At 29.4% G+C, this 14,825-nt stretch overlaps 1 protein-coding gene across 2 annotated transcripts in view; it reads left to right on the top strand.

The window, feature by feature from the left end:
* Positions 1-2,725: 2,725 nt before the first annotated feature.
* The window catches only part of gwl (serine/threonine-protein kinase greatwall), a 34,447-nt gene continuing 22,347 nt past the window's right edge, over positions 2,726-14,825 (top strand). The window contains exons 1-4 of one of the 2 annotated variants that reach the window (XM_043041882.3): positions 2,726-3,044; positions 4,840-4,895; positions 8,642-8,742; positions 10,105-10,196. In XM_043041882.3, coding sequence (XP_042897816.2) covers positions 2,991-3,044; positions 4,840-4,895; positions 8,642-8,742; positions 10,105-10,196 — 303 coding nt within the window. In that variant the 5' untranslated portion in view covers positions 2,726-2,990. Of the gene's footprint in view, positions 3,119-4,839; positions 4,896-8,641; positions 8,743-10,104; positions 10,197-14,825 lie in introns of both variants that reach the window. The other variant, XM_071183179.2, reaches the window with a different exon arrangement.

Below are 14,825 nucleotides of genomic sequence, written 5' to 3' on the forward strand. Positions count from 1 at the left end.
GTGATAAAAGGATGAAGAGCACCGTAGTTAAAGACATTCTCTGAAAGTGATTTGCTTTGTGAAACATGTCTTCAAGAAATCATTTAGACGACTTTACTCGAGGAAGAATGATTGGGAAGCTTGAGGAGGGGCGTAGTGTGACCAGCGTCGCCGAAGAGTTCGGGATCAACAAAAGTGTTGCTTCTCGTGCTTGGAATGCCTTTAAAACTACTGGTACAGCTGTTCGGAAGGTTGGTGGTGGCCGTCCAAGGAAAACAACACCAAGAGATGACCGTTACATTGTCCCCCAGGCGAAAAGAAACCGTTTTCAGTCAGCGAGCGCCATATCTCAGCAACTGTGCACAGCCACAGGACGACAAGTATCAAGATTTACAGTGGCCAGACGCTTCCACAAAGGTGGCTTATTTGCTAGACGTCCTGAACGCTGCATACCTTTAAAAGTTAGCCATCGGCGGCATCGTTTAGAGTGGTGCAGAGAACACGAAACCTGGACACCTCATCAATGGAGTCACGTCCCTTTCACAGATGAGAGTTGTTTCAGTGCTACAAGCGATTCTCAACGTCAGTTGATCTGGAGAGAGGTTGGAGCTCGATTTCATCCCAATAACATCGCGAAAAGAGATCGTTACGGTGGTCCTGGAGTTGTCGTCTGGGGTGGTATTATGTTGAACGGGCGGACTGAGCTTCAGATTTTCGACCGAGGTTCTGTAACTGGAGACCGCTACTGCAATGAGGTAATCCTACACAATGTGCGTCTGTTCCGAGGGGCCATTGGACCAGACTTCATTTTTATGGATGACAATGCCCGGCCACATCGTACTGCTAATGTTCAAGATCTACTGGAAAGTGAAGATATCACACGAATGGATTGGCCAGCTTACTCTCCAGATCTAAATCCCATAGAGCATGTGTGGGATGCATTAGGGAGACGTCTTGCGACACGACAGTATCCTCCTGGTTATACCCATCAGCTGAAAGATGCGTTAAAGGAGGAATGGAGACATTTACCCCAAGAACTCCTGGATAATCTGGTGCTTAGCATGGAGAGACGATGCCAAGCAACAATTACAGTAAGGGGAGGGTTTATCCCATACTAGGGAACATCTGTCAGTTGTACTTACGCTTCTTCAGGCAATCATGTGTAACGCCACTATATGTCAAATAAAGCCTTTTTTTTGTTCCATACCTTACTTTAAGCTTTATATTCATTTCTGCGTCATTATTCTTTTACCATCGTTAAGTACAAAATAAAGTACATCATATTCAAATTTCATGTCAATCGGATGATTTCTTGTAGAGTTATGACAAAAAACGCACTTGTTGCTCAAGTTTTGCACACCAGTGTATTTAAATGATATTTTAAGGGTATTTGGATTTTAATATGTCACAATTTCGTTAAAAATTATTTTAAAAAAATAAAAAAAAAATGAAACAACTAAAAGGTTAACTGCTCCAATTTCATATTCTTTGTTTTTAAACTAATAAATTTCCATTTGCATATTTATAAAGCTTAACTATTTAGCAAATGTTTGTTCGATAAATAAAAAAAAGAGAAATTTTTTGTAATTAATATCGTAGTTACTGTGCAATTATTTAAAATAATTTTATTGCATTTAAAAATTGCCCCGAATTTATAATGTACAATATCAAAATATGGATTGAAAAAGGAATCATGAATTAACTCATTTGTGCTTGGCGGGTGGTACATTATTTTAAAAAAGTAAAAAGTGGAAGCAGAAGTGATTCATAATTATTATTCATTTTAAAGAAACAATATATTTTCGTCCACCATGACATAATAAAAATTTTTACATTTGAATCTGAAGTCATATAACAATATCTTTTAGAAGCTAGAGTAGTATCAAACAGAAGGAAATATTCACTTGGTTTAAGCATATATTCTCCACCACTTTTTTTCGTAAACGTACTTTTTACACCATTTCAATATTTGTAGTCGTACTTTAATGGGATTAATACTGAAAAGCCTAAGAAATTGCCTCTTTCAAAAATTGAACCATGTGACGCCCCTTGCTTTAACCAATTGCATTGATGTAATAACCCATTGATTTTTCACGAAGTTTTAACTTTAGAATCGACAAATTTTTCGAGATCAATAACAGACAGATTTTAAAAGAAGAAAAGATATCGTATCAGGAGTCTGTTTATTCGGAAATACCAGGACAAATGATTTTTTTTTCGAAAAAAATTTAAAATTCAACTAAAATGCCCTGTGTAGTTCATAAGACAGTTTTTTTTTTGTTGTTGAGATTTTAATGTGTATCAGATCAGAAAGTGAGATAAACTAGGTTTGATATAAAAAAGTAAATGAAAACAAGTGATCACTGAAGTGGCCTTGAACATGGGACCTGTACTTAAATAAACCAAATCCTTGTGTAGTTTGGTTCAGAAATTACTTTTTTTTCAAAATTTAATGTTTAAAAATGAAAGAAAATTGCATGGCCTGCATGATATAATTATTTCACCAGGATTCACCAGTGGTAGATTACGATATCGTAATCTACCACACAACAGATTTTTACAGAATAAAGAGCTGGCAGTGCTATAAACTACGTCTGTTTTGATATAAAAACAAAAAGTGGAAAATTATTAAATAAATTTAATTAAAATTTAAAAAAAAAATCTTTAAATTTTTTACATGTATAGCTAAGCACGTGTGCGAAAAACTTGCATAATTCAGAGAGGCTATCGAGAATCTCCACACGCTACTGGGGAAAGCATACTCAAATCTTTTGTATGCAGTGTTAACGGTTCCTAGAAAGATCAAATGCAGTGAGAATGACATGCCCAGTAATCTACAGCTATCAAATGTAACTGCATCTGTAGTTTTCAGTGCATACTAACTACAACTCCAATTTTATAAATTAAAATAAACAAATAATTTAAATATAGTGGCGGCTATTCCTCTGTTGTCAGGATTTCTATTATATTCAATTTTGAAAATTGAAAGTAATGAATAAATAATTGTTAATATGTCGTTTTCAAGCAAAAGTTCTGGTTCTTCGGAGGGTGATAAAATTGTGAAGGTAAAATTACAGTGATTTTGCTGGTGTTAGATTTTTAAATGTTTTGGATTTCCAAGCTATGATTATTTTTAATGGTACTCTTAATAAATCTTTATGATGCTTAATTTTTTCTGTTATTTATTGCTTAAACATATTTTAAACTGAAACATTCAATTTTTTAATGAAATAATATATTATCTGATTGAAAGCAGGATATGTCGCCGTTAAAAAACATACTAAAAATGGTTTAAAGGATTTTCGATACTTTTTTGATTCTAAAAGTGAAAACCTTTATCATGTAATTGTGTCTCTTTATAATTTGTTGCATTAGTTGAAATAAATTAATGCATTGATAAATTTTAGTGTGATAATTTTTAATTATTTTCTCTGATACATTGTATCTTTAGTTAATTACCTACTGTTTAAAATATTGATCAGCCCTCAAAATTTGTAATTTAAGAATGAGTGAATTTATTGATCAACAATAATGATGTCATATAAATGATAGAATTTGAAAATCATCTTCCAACTGAAAGTTTTTTCTATTTCACTAATCAGAATAAATAGAATAACATATTTTCACTCTTTTTAAAATTTTTTTTTTAAAGTTGTAGTTTCATTATTATATAATATTTTTAGGATGTTAAAATGAAAACAACTTTATTACTTGTTAAAAAAAACAGTTATGTACTAACAGTAACAGCTTGTTATAAAACATTTATTATGTTATAATACAGGGGTGGCAAACCAGCCACTCTTGAGCCTAATGTGGTTCTTTGAAGGATTATTTGTGGCTCGCGAAAAATGTACCTGAGTCCCCGTTTCATATTTGTGCTATTATATTTAAAAAAATTATTATCGTTCCATATGTGTTACAAAATGTCTTTTAAATTACTGAGAACAAATATAAAGGACTAAGTGCAATGTTGTTCAATTAAAGATGAGTTTTCCATTTCCAATATAATTATGACACAAAAAGCTTCTAGAGAATTAGAATTAATAGAGATGCAAGAAGATCAAGCTCTACAATTAAAATATAAGTCGACGTTGATTACTGAATTTTGGAAATTTGTATCAGAATCAAAGTATCCTGAATTAAAAAAGGCTTCTTGTCGAATTATTTCAACATTCAGAACAATGTATTTATGTGACTCATTTTATTCCACTTTAAAATTCGTAATATCCAAGCACCGATCAGTATTAGCTAATCAGCATCTCAAAGAATTACTGAGAAATGCTGTCACCAATTATTCACCAAATTTTAAAGAATTATCAAGAGAAGTAAAATAAATGTGTTTAATTTTTAATATTTAAATTCAATGCACATATTTTGTACTTTTACTTATATGTTTTCAATAAATATAATTTATGTAAAAAAAAGATTAATACCTTTTTTGCATACCTTTTAAATACGTATTTCCTTTCGTCTTGTAAAAAATTTCAAATTTTGAAAAATGGCTTGACTATCAAGGAGCTTGGCCACCCCTGTTATAAAACATTGATTTATCTAACAAAAAATATATGCAAATTTTATTACTCATCTTGTAATAATTTTAAGGGATGAGTATTTTAATTTTATATTATCTGCCTATTTCAAAATCTTGTTTTTATGTTCAAAGATTTCTTACATTTGAAAAACTAAAGCTTTATTAAAAATGCCTGTCTATTTGCACCAATTTTTTTCAGTACAATTTAACCGCTAATTTTTGTTAATAAACAAATAAACTTACTATGGTATAACTCTTTTTTGTTCTTAAACATTACCTACTGTTTTTATGCATATTTTACCTAATACCTTTATAAATATTTTTTGCAGCTTCCTAGTATTAAAGATTTTACCATTATTAAGCCAATAAGTCGTGGTGCTTTTGGGTAAGTGTAACTTTATGTTAAATATTATTATTTTAAATATTTTTACTTGGTTTTTTATTAAACTTTTTATTTGTTATTTTTTTTCTTTTATAAAATGTTTTTATGATCAATTGTTTGAACTCACTTTATTTATACTTTTAATTTTGAATTAGTAGTGAAGATGAAAGAGAATTTGCTACAAAGAGTTTCTTTTTGTAAAAGTTTCTTTCGTGGTAATGTTTTTATGATCATAACAATAAACGAAACATTTTACGATCAGACATATTTCCAGGACTCCTTAAGGGGAAGCTAAACGGTGGGAGAAACTTATTTTGTCTCAAATTCTCTTTAACCTCCATAAATAATTTTAAATTAGAAGTTTAGAAAAAGTGAATTTGGGCAAACCTAGAGTAAGCCATGAAGTTTCAAATACTGAAAAAGAATTTTTAAAATATCAAAATGAAAATAAATTATGAGTAGATAACATATGTATTACACAATGGGGAAGTTCTCTCTCAATAATTTGTCTGCATTTCGATATTTTGAATATTTTTTTCAGCAAATGGAACTTTATGGCATAATCTCTAGGTTTGTTAGAACTCACTTTGTTTATACTTTTAATTTTGAATTAGTAATGGAGGTAAAAGAGAATTCACTATGTAAAGTTTCTTTCATGGTATGCTGTTCTCTTAAGGCAGAAGGAGAAAAAAAGATTGCGATAAGTGCAGGGTATCCACACACCTGGAAAGTCATGAAAAATCATGGCAAGTCATGAATTTTAGTATTGCACAAAATTTGTCATGAAATGTCATGATTTTAACTATTTTTTAAAAAAAATCATGGAAAGTCATGGATTTAGCTCGCCAATTTTTTTTAAATATCTGGAATCCCCCCCCCCCAATTTTATGGTGTTTCGAATATCTGAATGTGTAACAAAATCCCCACTCAGAGTCATATTTTATTAAAATGTGAAAAGTTTTTTTCATGTTCTTTAAAAATTATGGTGTTCTTTCAAAAAAATGAAGGAAGAAACAAAATTTCTAGAGCGAAGTGTCTTTTATACTTCTGTGATTTCAGAATTATTATTATTTATTTATTTTATTTTATCAATTTAAAATTGTAGCTGAAGCAAGCCTGTCATTGGCAAATTTTTTTAATTCCGAAATGAGAACAGAAAAAACAGGAGTATTTCTTTCCTTTTTGATGAACAAGAAAAGTATCTTTAGAATATAATTCTGCAGAAAAAATTATTTGTTCGGCTATTATTTTTTCAGCTGTTTTATTGCTTCAACTCTTTCTTTACTCTGTTTTTTAAATTTTAAATCAATTTTTTAAATTTAAATCATGTTGAAGATGCAGAGTATAACAGTTTTGGTTATACCTATCATTTTAATTAATGTTATTATAATGCTTTTTAAATTTATTATTCTGTTTTTGTCAGAGAAAATAGAAACTTCGTTAAGTCATGAATTTGAAAATCTAAAATGTAGCAGATACCCTGTAAGTGCTTTGCGTCTATAATATGATGGTGGATAAATGATATGTGTGATTGAGAAGTTAATTTTTAATTAGTTCTAGAAATTGTTTGTTGTTTATTCTCGTTAATGAAAGTTTAGATTTTTTTTTATTCAATTACATATCATTCGCTCCAAGTATCAACAGTGTTTTTTTTTTTTTTCAACTTAAGTTATTTTTGTAAATGAGAGGTTCGAAATTGCCAGGAAGAAGCATGTACAAAAATTTTTGAAGCCACCATGTTATGGATTGAAAAATAGTATACTTTTTTGCTTTGTAAAGTTACAAAAGGAAATTTTTTATTAGTATTGATTAAAAATAAATAAATAAATTCACCAGAACTATAATATAAAGATGGTGCGGTTGGAGATTAGATGGTCTAATTGAACTAGATAGTGAAAACAAGATAAAAATCATAATATATATATATTTATATGAATTTTTTTCAGACCTTGAGGTGCAAAATGCAAAGTTATTCAAGTGATATATCAAGTAAAATAATAAATTTTGCACTGCATGTTCAAGGGCAGGCCATGAGAGATAAATCTTTCACAACTTTCCTAATCAAATGCCAAATTAAAAGAAGTATTTAATCAATGCTTTGCAGCCAGGAGAGATCTGTTAAAGCTGCATTATTGAAAAGGGAAGTGCTAAAAGAAAAACCAATTCAGCCTACCTCATGTTCATATTTAAATAATTTGGCTGAAGATTAAAGGCCAAATAGCCTGTTGGAAATTAAAGTAAACCTAATAATGTAGTATGTATATACTGATATTTAATGTGGTCGAAGAAAGAAAGGTTAAAAATAGATCTTTATGTTCAGTTGTTGTAATATTGAATAATAATCAGTTATATACTTACATTGAAATCAAAAGTTAGTCGTTACATTTATTGAGAATAGATATATTTGCATTTTCTCTTTATAAAATTGAAATAGAACTAATTAAATAATTTATTTATTTAAAAAGGGATTAGGAATAATAAAATTTGTGAAATAAAGGAAATTTAAAAGCTAGGTAATATGTAATACCTTATGGATGGGGTTTTCGATATAAATGTAAACAATAACAATCTCGAGCTCAATACCTGCTCTTGTTCCGGTTAGAGAATTTGCAACTACTTACTACAGCTTATTCTGCAAACTTGCTTTTTTGGCAGTCCTGATTTGGCCTCTTTCCATTTGTTTATTACTGTTTGTTCTTGTTGCAAGCTGTGTGCCATCTTACATTAGTGTTAGCACCTTTAGCATTGTAAACACAAGTAATAAGTAATCAAATACCATGTTTGCAAGAATCTCAAAGCACAATGAGCATGTTGTGAGCCAATTGGCTTTAAAATGCAGCGTAAACAGTTACTCGGAAGTATAGGCGGTATCGAGCTTGCAGCGTTCCCTAGTGTAGAAAACACCATCCATAGTGGCATTACATATATCCCGGCTATACACAGAAAAAAAAAATTCAATATTTTTTTAAGGATCTCCCTTGTGATTACAAACATAGTTATACCTTTAGAACAACTCAAAATATATGTGAAAAAATAATTATGCATATTCTAATGTGTAATTATTGTAACAATATTTTTCCAATAACTATACCATACCATTAAATTCAAGATTTCTAATCACAAATTCTACTCGACCACATACCTTTTGTATGAAGATATGTTTTGTTTTAGCAATGTGACGAACAGCTATGTATGTATATATTATACAATGTGATGTGAAGAATACAATAACATGCATAAATAAAAAAATAATAATATGTGTTGTAACTCATCAGGAGCAAACACTGTCATATACCTTTTGAATGAAGATGTGTTGCGTTTTGTTATAGCAATGTAGCAAACAACAAAAGCTTTTGGCCATGTTGCTATTGGCTGGATCCTATGCTATCAGCTATAACTAGAGAACACAAAAATTATTTAACTTTTGCTTATGGCTCGTACAACATGTGGACCACATGTAATGGTACAACATGGAACCCCATAAACAAAGAGTTGAAATATAACACCAAAAGTTTAATTCGAAATCATAGCAAAACTTAATTTTGTCCTGGTCTATGTACATAAATACTACATCATCAACAGCTATCCTTCCAAGTTATTGGATCGAGGATGGCACATTATAAATGAGTAAAAGTGCCAATTATATATTTATAAAAGTAAAATAAAATATAGTAGACCAAAATTAACTTAACATAAATTGTTGTAAGCATTTGATAATAATATGATTTATGCTTTTTTCATATTTTAAGGAAGGTTTTTCTGTGTCATAAAAATGAAAATCCAGACAAGATATTTGCAGTTAAGGTGATGAAGAAAAAGGTTATGGTTAATAAAAACATGATGAAACAAGGTAATGGTTAAGTTTTTTTTCTCTCTTGACATGCTGAGAAAAAAGAACTCTTTCATAAGCTCTTTTTAATAGATTTTTCATGTTCATAGTTGTTTAAACTCTTAGGAGTTTTCTGTCATCACAAGTAGAGAGATTTTGTCTGAAGTTTTTCAGAAAATGCGACAATGTGAATATGCTTGTTTTTTTAAAATACCAATTAAATTCAATTGCAAAATAAGATTGTTTTAGAATAGTTCTTTTGTTTTTCATAAGATTAATTTCATATAAAAGTTTTTAAAAACATATGTTATGAATGAAGGTATATTTTGCATTAAAAATTACATTCTGCTATTATAAAACAAGAGAATCAGTATACATTAAACATTGTTTATTTAATTATTTCATTATTCAGTTATTATTTTTATTCAATTCTAAATATTAAGAAAATGTGATTTTTTACAGTGTAAAATTAATTTAATATTTCATTGTCATTAAAAACTCAAAATTTTAAAATTCTTGTTATTTAAGAATTGGATAATATCAAACATGAAATTCTGTCTTTACAAACAAAATGAACGTAAATAAACATAATAAACTTCAGTAGTAATTAAACTTTATATTTAAAATTTCTCAGAGAAATGAGTGAATGAGTACAACATATTAAGAAAACAATTCCTTTTTCCGATTTAAAAATCTTGATTTCATATTTATTTCATATAATTATTTTGAACAAATTTATAGAAATCTGAAATCCCCAAAATTGTGCAAGACTTATGAAAGTCAGTTTAGGGAAAGTTTAAAAGGTTATCCAGAGGATATAATGTAGTTACATTTTGTCATTAAGTTTCATTCTCTGCTTTTATTTGCTCATGAATAAATTATTCTATTTTGAAATGTATTCTTGTTGTCATTTGAAATGACATGCTTAAGTGTAATATATCCAAATTTTGATTTGACAATTGTGTTCTCTTTAATTTTGCATGATTAGTTTACGCAGTGCTTCTTTGTTTCTGTCTTAATAAAACTCTTATCACACTAATTTTTTAATTTTATCTAAGCATCAATTGCAGTTTTGTACTACTAATTACCACATGAATTAATTTTCATTCTACAACCGTTTTTACATTTTTTATCAAACTATTATTTGATGAGATGAGTTGGGGGGCCAGTAAAATATCTAATATATGATTAGAGTGCTGATAGTAGTTCACAGGCCACACGCACTCAACTAAACCGCTACTTTAAGCAGTCAAACTTTAGTTGATTAATCTCTTACAATGTATTTTTTTTAAAAAAAAATTTTTTTTTAACTACCCCAAATACTAATATTTTCAGAAATATCAAATTCTTTGATTTTCTGTTTTTTTCCTTCTTTCTTTCAAGTATTGACAGAGAGAGATGCACTCGCTGTAAGCAGGAGTCCTTTTGTGGTTCAACTGTTTTATTCAATGCAGTCACAAAACAGCATATATTTGGTAAGAAATAAAATTTCAAATTTCTTTTTGCATTATTCTTTTAGTTTTTCTTTTTAATGTGCATTAAAGTAATTGTCCATACAATTTTTCTGTTAGATATAATTAAGGATGAAGTCTGGTTTTTCTCTAAATTTTTTTTTTTTTTAATGTTTCTGACTTAAGCATTTACTTTTAGTTAATTAGTAGTAGTTAACAACCTAAACTGTAATCTTCTTTTTTTTAAAAAAAAGAAGGAAAGAATTAAAAAATATATCAGGTTTGAAAATTCAAGTTTATTTGTCAGAATTTCATCCTGTAGCCTTAAATAAAAAATTTTTAAAAAATTTAAAACTGGTTAACATTCATAAGTGACAATTTTAATTTAAATGCGGATCAAATTTCATGAGTTACTGTTGTTAAAAATGTTTGTTAGATTCGAGAAAATGTAATGATTTTCTATGCATTAATTTGATAAAATAATCAGTATCTCATTGTTTTAATGTGTAAAATACAATTTTGTTTTAGAAAATGTAAGGTAACTACTTGTATAAGGTAAACTTTTTATTCTAATGTCATTATAATGTGATTAAATTAAACAGTTCTTTGTTAACAGATTTTCCTGTTGTGTTGTGTTCTAAGTTCAACAGTATTTTAATTTGCTTCATTGAGTTGAATACAGGGTTGCCACAGACTACTAAAATGCGACTATTTGCTACTATTTTCGGCCTTAGGCTACTATGGCAACTTTTTTTGCCTGAAAAGGCTAAAAAAGCAACTATTTTCAGGAATAGGCGACTATTGGGAGACTTTTTTACTCTTAGCGAAGTTTTTTCGTAAAAATGAACGTTACTTTTCAGTCCCCTCACTAACACATACTTATTGCCGCCTACCATATGCGTAGTGCAGTTAAAACAAATCATTTTTTTAAAAATTAAATAAAGAGTTCTGTAATGATTTGACACTTTTTAATAATTTAACATTAGTACTTAAAGAATTTTTTTATTCAAATTCTTTCAATACTTGTTTGTTTTATAATTTTTTAGACAGTCAGTATAATTTTTAAACAAATAAATATTTAGTCAATTTTATTTTCAAAAAAGAAAATAATAGAGAAAAAATATTTTTACATTTATTAAGTACAGAATTTGACCATTAGTCAATACTACTTTTTATTATTTTAAATAAAAGAGGGTCTAATGATATTTCAAAAGCATAATTTTTTTTCAACAAATAATTTTTAAAAAAATAAATTTTTTTTTCGAAAATGAACATTTCTTCGGTTTGTTTCTTTTAATTTTTAATTTATTTATGTAAAATATTTTGTTACAATATTATTATTTTTAAACTAGTAAATCTTAAGTCATTTTTATTTAAGTATAATGAAATAAAACTTGGGTTTGCTTTTACTTTGACTTCTTTATTATTTTAATTGAAACTATTAAGCAATGATATTCATATCATATGGGAATATGTTTAGAATTAGTATTTTCTTTTGTAATAGATTTATTTCTTTTTATTTCTTTTTGATTGATTTAAAGATTTGCCATAGGTAATTTTTGAACATATGCTAAATTGCGATACATCGCTATATCGCAATGTATCACGATTTGAAATTTCTGACATCACCCAGTCCTAATCATAGTACATGACAAATAAGCTATAATTTTAGTTATTTGGCTACTATTTTTGATAAATTTTGACCCTGTTCGGACAACTATTTTCGTAGTTTTAGTCAATTATTTTCCTTCTTGAGGCTACTAAAAGCAACTATTTTTGTTCCTCTTTTGCTGTGGCAACCCTTTGAATATGATTTTTTTTCCTTCTTAAAATGAAATTGCATAAAAAAAGTAAATATCTTTCTGAGATATGATTAAATTTAATCTTACTATATATAAAATTCTAATTCCTATTCTATTCCTATCTAATTCTATTTTCCATTGTTGTCGGTGCATTTTTATTGGCCAGAAAATCACGTGGTAGGATCCAGTTTTCCCCCATTCATTTCCATATTGTTTAGGTTGTCATTAGCATAAAATTAACAAAAGTCGTAAAGGTATTGTTTTCCTTAAAATATTTTTGTATCCCTAATTTAAAGTTATTTTGCAGTACTGTTATTATTAGCGAAAATTTTAAATTATGGTTGAGAACTCATCAAATTTGTTTGAACAATATAATGCATTAAGAATATAAAGGTTATTTAAAAAAATGATAATTAAAAAAATCACTTCTGTTCACCAAGAGATCTAAATGTTTATAATACTAATAGACAGTAATATTTGGACGTGGGAAGTAAAGGCGCAAGAGCGTAAGTAAACAGAATTCCTTTCAGTACATAGATGTTAAGTGAATATTTTTAACTTTAGTAGAAAAACTGTTTTCTGCCAAGAAAAAACAATTATTGCGAAGCAATCATTGGGGTTGGTGAGCGGTAGCGAACAGGGGGCTTTGCCCCCTAGTAGTAATATAAGTTTTGTCAGCCTTATAAACTTTTGATATAAAATTACGTTTAAATTTTTATTATAAAATTTTTAATTAAGAATTGGATTTTGTTTAATTTTATAAGCCACTTGTTCCAGACGCAACTGCGTGAACGCAGACGCAGTGATTATTTATTATATTATTTATTTTATATATTTCTTACATTATTCTTTTGTTGGCAACATGTATATATTCTTTGTGTACACTTGTGATAGTAAAAGAGTTTGTTCTATGAGATACTTGTTTTAGTGTTGATTGTAATTAGAAACATTTACGTTTACAACCAACACATTTTGGTGCCGAAACAACTCGGTTTAAAATTAAATACGAATCAGATGAATAATTTACGCAGCCACTCTTTTAAAAACTAACGAAACGTTAAACATCAGTATTGCTCAATGATGGAGAAACCAAACGATAAAGAACTTGGCGATAGTCTGGCACTTTCGAAAAAAAAAAAAAAAAAATATAATAAATAATCACTGAGTCTGCGTTCACGCAGTTGCGTCTGGAACAAATGTGTTGGTTGTAAACTTAAATGTTTCTAATTACAATCAACACTAAAACAAGTATCTCATAGAACAAACTCTTTTACTATCACAAGTGTACACAAAGAATATATACATGTTGCCAACAAAAGAATAATGTAAGAAATATATAAAATAAATAATATAATAAATAATCACTGCGTCTGCGTTCACGCAGTTGCGTCTGGAACATCCTCCCCACCCTGATCAATCTCAAGAGGAATGATCAGTTGAACAGGTCGGGAGATTTCTACTAGATGCTGCAGGTTGTGAAGGTATGGTTGTAAGTCTTTTACCGGTAAGAAAATGGGATGGTGTTAATGATTCTTCAGGATCATCATTTCCTTGTTCATAAACTAACGGTCGACTATTTAATGCGGCTTCAACACCAACTAATGCTGTAGAAAGACCTTCTTCATCTAACAAGGTTCGAGCAAGGGATTTTCGCAAACATCTTTTTGTTAGTCCGATCAAACGTTCCCACCATCCTCCCCACCAAGCCGCTCGTGCAACAATAAATTTCCACTTGATTCCCGTCTGGGCATAATATTGCTGAACTTTTAACGATGTCAAGTTGTCCCATAAAATGGATAGCTCTTTATTAGCGGCATGGAAGGTAGTGGCGTTGTCAGTGTATATTGTATGAGGAACTCCTCTTCTGCTTGATCGGACTAACAAAAAGATGTTTGCGAAAATCCCTTGGTCGAACCTTGTTAGATGAAGAAGGTCTTTCTACAGCATTAGTTGGTGTTGAAGCCGCATTAAATAGTCGACCGTTAGTTTATGAACAAGGAAATGATGATCCTGAAGAATCATTAACACCATCCCATTTTCTTACCGGTAAAAGACTTACAACCATACCTTCACAACCTGCAGCATCTAGTAGAAATCTCCCGACCTGTTCAACTGATCATTCCTCTTGAGATTGATCAGGGTGGGGAGGATGTTCCAGACGCAACTGCGTGAACGCAGACGCAGTGATTATTTATTATATTATTTATTTTATATATTTCTTACATTATTCTTTTGTTGGCAACATGTATATATTCTTTGTGTACACTTGTGATAGTAAAAGAGTTTGTTCTATGAGATACTTGTTTTAGTGTTGATTGTAATTAGAAACATTTACGTTTACAACCAACACACCACTAAACCAATTGTGTAAATTTTTAAACCTTTTTAAAATGTTTTTTATTAGGGTTGTACTTTGATAGACTATTATAATAATTTAAAATTTATAACTTTTGAATGTAGTAGATAGATCAACGAACTTCGATCAAATGCTAAAAAGTTTTGACTTCTTCCAACATTCTTGGGGATGGTTTGATTTTGTTCTTAAAGATATTAATTTACATCCAACATTTGTGCAACATTTCTACAACATTTGTGCTTAATTTTGCAATGGGCAAACAACAACGCTGATCTAAAAGTACAGGGTTATTCATAATTCCCTCCGGGGTTTCAAAGTGTTTTAGTAAAAAAAAAGACGACGAATATGAAAAAAAGAAACATATGAAATTATTCCAAAACTATTCAAGTTTTACTTACATACATTACAGGTGTTCTATGTGTAAACCCTTGGTCACACTGAATACATCAATGCGATGGTCCAGTTCCTGCCCGGAGGGAATTATGAATAACCCTG

Source organism: Parasteatoda tepidariorum, chromosome 7 (genome assembly GCF_982258835.1).
Source record: "Parasteatoda tepidariorum strain Cologne lab strain chromosome 7, Ptep-v5.0, whole genome shotgun sequence".
NCBI lineage: Eukaryota > Metazoa > Arthropoda > Arachnida > Araneae > Theridiidae > Parasteatoda > Parasteatoda tepidariorum.